Genomic DNA, 5041 nt, shown 5'->3' on the forward strand with positions numbered 1-5041 from the left:
GGTCTACACAAACCAAATCTTTCCGGAAGGTGGCTGGGGGTTGGAGAGGAATTAGAAGGGCGCGGGAAGAAAGCGCCTGGGGGAGGAAGGTGCGGGTTAGCACGTGGTTTCTGCCTGGACCAATGAGGGTTGGCGATCTCGTCACTTGGCCTCCTCGGTCATCCCGCCGGCTGGGATGGCCCAGAGGAAGGCGCAGTGCTGGATACTGGGCGTCTGCCCCAGACCTTGGGTCTGCGGTGCTTGCAGCGACAAGACGGGAAGCTCAGGGCCCTGCGCTCCTGGGGGACGGGGGCCTCCCCAGCCCTGCCTCCTCCGCCTTCGGGATGCTGCTGAACCCTGTCACCTCCACCCCCTTCTCGGTCAATGACATCCTGAGGCTGGAGCGAGAGCAGATTGGTTCCGAGTCCTTGCAACTCCGGTGTGCACGTAGGAGCCCTGAAAGCTTTCAGTGTCTGCGAATGGTCCCAGAACCGCGAAAGGCTGAGGTTCCCAGCACCTGCAGGGCCGGCGGCGGCGACCGCGGGAGAAGGCAGGACGAGTCGGGGTCTTCTGGTGGTCCCTGTGAGATGGTCACGGAGATGGACGCGGAACGGGTGGGGCAGCCACGTAAGTACTCGTGCTCAGGTCTTGGCCCCTCAGGGAGATCACGGCTGTGGGGGGATGGTCACTACCAGCTGGCGCGTGCGGGTAACACGCGTCTCTGGGTCCTTCCTGCTCCAAGGGCCTAGCCCCATTTGCTCTTATTTGAGATTCCAAATGACAGATCTCTCAGCCCCTTCTACCATCTCCTCCGGACACCCAGTGTGCTTCCCGCGCCCCTATCCAAATAAGGTCCCGCATCTTAGGCATTCATAATTTCCACAGCCTGGCCTCTGATTCCCAAAAACGTATCAACCCCCACTCACAGCCACACTCCCCAGAAACTCCAGCTTCTCTTTCTTACAGCGAAACCCTCCACAGTATCTTAGCTGTGCTCCGTGGCCACCAGACTTCCCCGCCAGGTCCGCCTCTCTCTACCCTAAAGCGTCTGCCAGAAGTGTAGCCATCAAAGCAGCCGAGCGCCGGAGAGTGAAAACCCGGCCGGCTCTGGGGTCAATCGCAGCCCTTTCTTGGGGCTTGCTAAGTGGCCTGGCCAGCCCAGTCAATCCTCCCCCCGGATTCCTGGTCTGGACAATAAGAGGAGGTGACCAGATCAGGTCATGTCTGAGTCCCCAGGCCTGGACGGCCCTGCGGGCGGGGCGGCCGATCCTCCGCGTCTGGGAGCGTAGTAAGGGGAGCTCCGGTTTCGCTGCTCTGGGAGACGACTCTCCGCTCGCTCTCCGAAAGCACAACCTTGGGCGCGGACAGCGAGGCCCCGGTACCTGCATCCAGCGGCAGGAAGGCAAGGAGCGGGCAGTGAGTTGTGTTGCCTTGTCTCCTGCGACCCGGGAAGCCTCCGCAGGGGAGTCTCGACGTTCGGAGGGATGAAAAAGCCTGTCTTCCTCTCGACAAATCTCTGCACCTCGGTCTGCAGCCTCCCGGTGTGCGTCTAGGGGCCCCAGCGAGGCCTCGCAGGTCGGCCTTCCTCTGCCAGGCTAGGTCACGGCCCATCCATTCAAGGCGCAAACGAATAAGTAAAGGGGCTAGTTCGCAGTTGTTCGTCGACTGGTAGCCTGGTTATTCATCAACTCCAGGAGCCTGGAGAACATTAAACTTTGCTGTGTTTGCGGAGAAGTCGGGGGTTTTCTGCAGTGGACTCTAAACACTAATTCCCTCGGAGATGCTTAGCCAACTCTGCGTTCACTCTGGCCTTGCTGAGAAAGGGTCACAGTCCTTTCTGTCACCCTGCAGCCGAAGGCTTGCGAAGCGCGTTCCTCCTCCTCTGGCGAACCCTGGGCAGCATCTAAGCGGCTGCCTGTCCTGGACGCCGAGAAGGGGCCTGCGCCCCGCTCCAGGAACCAAGCCCAGGGCCGCTGCAACGATCGAACCTTCCTGGTAGACGCTGCATGCCTATCTGTCCCCAGCCGAACCACCTTGCTTTCAAGGACTCAGGGCAAGAGGGGCTCCAGACGGTGACCAGGAGGGCACAGGGTGCTGGTACGCACCCGGTCGCCTCGCAGCCCCATGGCCTGCCTGGTCAGGGACTCTCAAATGGGGTCCTGCTAGTTCCAAAGAGCTGCTGAAGGTCAGTTGTTACTTTTCAATTTGCTAAGAATAAAACCCCAGCCCGTGTTTTTCCTCTTTGAAAGAAGAGATGTCCCCAGTTTCTCTGAGCACAGGCTTCTCTGGAGGAAGTTTTTATTTCCCCAAACTTCAAATACCAAACAGCCCATCACCTGCCCCCAGGAGATTGTGTCAATGCGGTTGGGGATTTGAAGTCCGGTTGCAATCCGCACCTCCTCTAATTAGGTGCTTCACCTCGCCATGAACTTGCAGCCACTCCACATTCCTGGCTTCTCCTGGCATGCTTTCCCATGAAAACTCAGCCTTTCCTCTCTACCCACCCTTGGGTTAAAAAAGAGCTTAGCCAAGACAGAAGATAGGTGGGAAGAAGGGAAGGAAAGGGTGTATTGCCTCGCACTTCAGGAACAGCCGCCCCCGGTTGATGGGCTAGGGCACCACCCTGGGGAAGAGGGAGTCAGAGCGAAACCAAGGCCACCTGCTTACCAAAGAGACCCCAAAGGAGAAAGAGGCTGCTTTTTAAAAAGCCAAATGTGGATCTAAACTTTGTATATACCCCCAAGAGACCCTCAGTTTCTGAGCCAAGAATCAGGAGTCAGAAAAATATTCCATTTGCCTTTATTTTATTTTGCTAATTTGGATTACAGAGCATCTCATCCAAGAAAGATGGGACAGGTCCCTGGTGCAGATGGCGCACTTGACGAGCAAAAAGACAAGGGTGTGTGCAAAGGTGGGGTGAAGGTGGGAGATACTCGGGACACCCGCCCCTGAGCTTGGATCAGAACACCCCGTGATTCGCGGGGGACCACCACGGATAACCAGGCAGACAGGAACCCACGGGCAAGCACGTCACCAAGTTTTCACGCTCTCTCTCGCTCTCTCTATCTCTATCTCTTCCTCTTTCTCCACCCCCTCCTTTCCACCAAGGGCAGTCCAAAATCAATTTCCATCTAACAGTTCCCCCACATTCGCACTTGGTCCTTGCGGCTAAAGCTCCCCCAAACTCGACCACACTTCAGAATCGAATCACAGCGAATCGCCCCCCCCACCCATACACAGACATTCTAAGAAGAAAATGAAGTTGTCTTAGACCCTTGATCAGCTAGCTACCTTTTGGGAAAAGGCTGCACACCAGAGACCCTAGAGTGTCACAATTTACGTATGTGCGTGCAGGTACAATCGTGACAGAGCTTGGAGGAAAGGAACCTACGGACCCTCTGGGGACTGGGGGAGGGGTCAGCAGAGGGAACAGAAGGGGACGCGAAGTGAAGGCTACCAGGGGAGAGGGGAGTCCCTTAAAAACAACGTTAAGACTTGCTCAGGTAAGCCTGAGGCTGGGCGCTGACGCTGTTCCTTCCTGTGCTTTTAGAGCCGGGCCTCAGCGCAGCCCCGCCCCTCCACGGCGGGACCAGGGGGCCAGAGCGCTGCGTTGGCGACATTGGCATCGGCGCGCGCGGGGACGGCACCGAGCAGCCCAAGGCGCGGCAGCGGCGGAAGCCGCGCGTGCTCTTTTCGCAGGCGCAGGTGCTAGCGCTGGAGCGGCGCTTCAAGCAGCAGCGGTACCTGTCGGCGCCCGAGCGCGAGCACCTGGCCGGCGCGCTGCAGCTCACGCCTACGCAGGTCAAGATCTGGTTCCAGAACCGGCGCTACAAGTGCAAGAGACAGCGCCAGGACAAGTCCCTAGAACTGGCGGGCCACCCCCTAGCGCCGCGCCGGGTGGCGGTGCCCGTGCTGGTGCGGGATGGCAAGCCCTGCCTGGGCCCCGGCGCGCCGGCCTTTGCCGGCCCCTACGGCGCGGCCGCTGCCGCGGCGCCCTATTCCTGTTACGGCGGCTACGCGGGCGCTCCTTTCGGCGCAGCCTACGGCGGGGGCTACGCGGGTGCGCCGCCGGGTCCCGCGCCGCCCGCACCTCTGGCCCGTGCCGGCTTCGCTGGGGGTGGCCCCAGCGCCAGCCCGCAGAGCCATCTGCCCGCCCCGCTGCAGGGTGTCAGGGCCTGGTGAGGCGCCTGGGCTCCGTACGGCCACCGTGTCCTGGTGCCCCGTCCCAGCCTCTGCGCACACCCGCTTCGGCCGGGAAGAGCGGCGGCGGCGACGGAGGGAATAGGCGACCCGATGGCACTTCTCCCTGAGCAATCCCCGGAACTGCGAATTGTCCCCAACAGGGACAATTCGGACATCCTGCTGAGGCACGGGGGGACATTCTTCTCCGCAGGGACCTAAAGCCGGCCGCCCACAAAGCAGCACCGGGAGGGAGGAAAGCCTAGGGTGGCTGGCAGTTTCGGGTGTCGGAGCAGTACTGAGGCAGGGGACTTGTCGGGCCTCAAAGCCAGGGTTTGCGGACAGGCCCTTTAATTTGTGTGCGGCAGCCCGTGGGCCTGGCCCGGGGGAGGGGGGGTGTGAATGGGGGTGCGGTGCTCTAGAGGACCTCGATCCTACATTAAAGGCAAGAAGTTGGGGATGAATGTGAAAAGTAGCGGAGTGAGGTGTGCGAACCCGAGTGGAAGAGCGGCGGAAGGGGAGGATCCCGGGGGTCAGGGAGAAGGACTATTGTGTGAGCCGTGCCCTCCTGGGAGTTTAAGCTGCCCCTCCCCCTCCCTCTCCCCCCATCCCGCCCCCCGCGCCCCAGTCTGCTCTCCGAGGATTCCGTCTTCATTCTCCGGGGACAAGGTTGCTCTCTGGGAAGGTATCCTGTACATTCTGATTCTCCTCTTCACGGTCACTGCATTTTATTCCGTGTACACACTCTGGCACCTTGAGTAAACATACTACATATATTTGTGTGTGTGTGCATGTGTGTAGACCACTAGAATCTCTCCACCTTTCCTTACCTCCTCTACAACTGCGAATTAAAATAAAAAATGAAGCCCAGAAGTTCTGGATA

General features: G+C 59.7%; 1 protein-coding gene across 1 annotated transcript; it reads left to right on the forward strand.

Annotated features, from left to right (window-relative positions):
* The first annotated feature begins 323 nt into the window (after positions 1-323).
* NKX2-6 (NK2 homeobox 6) lies at positions 324-4161 on the forward strand. The gene is made up of 2 exons (XM_025873944.1): positions 324-606; positions 3530-4161. Exons 1-2 carry the CDS (start codon positions 324-326, stop codon positions 4159-4161), a joined length of 915 nt encoding a protein of 304 aa, XP_025729729.1.
* Positions 4162-5041: the final 880 nt, after the last annotated feature.

This window comes from Callorhinus ursinus, unplaced genomic scaffold (genome assembly GCF_003265705.2).
Source record: "Callorhinus ursinus isolate GAN/ISIS: 27379988/994484 unplaced genomic scaffold, GSC_fseal_2.0 scaffold4, whole genome shotgun sequence".
Lineage (NCBI taxonomy): Eukaryota > Metazoa > Chordata > Mammalia > Carnivora > Otariidae > Callorhinus > Callorhinus ursinus.

What these genes read in the sequence shown, in the direction of transcription:
- NKX2-6 (XM_025873944.1), top strand. Translation starts at nt 324, where the DNA reads ATGCTGCTGAACCCTGTCACCTCCACCCCCTTCTCGGTCAATGACATC. An exon ending in GGAACGGGTGGGGCAGCCAC is followed by an intron (nt 607 to 3,529) that starts GTAAGTACTCGT and finishes CTGTGCTTTTAG; the next exon opens with AGCCGGGCCTCAGCGCAGCC.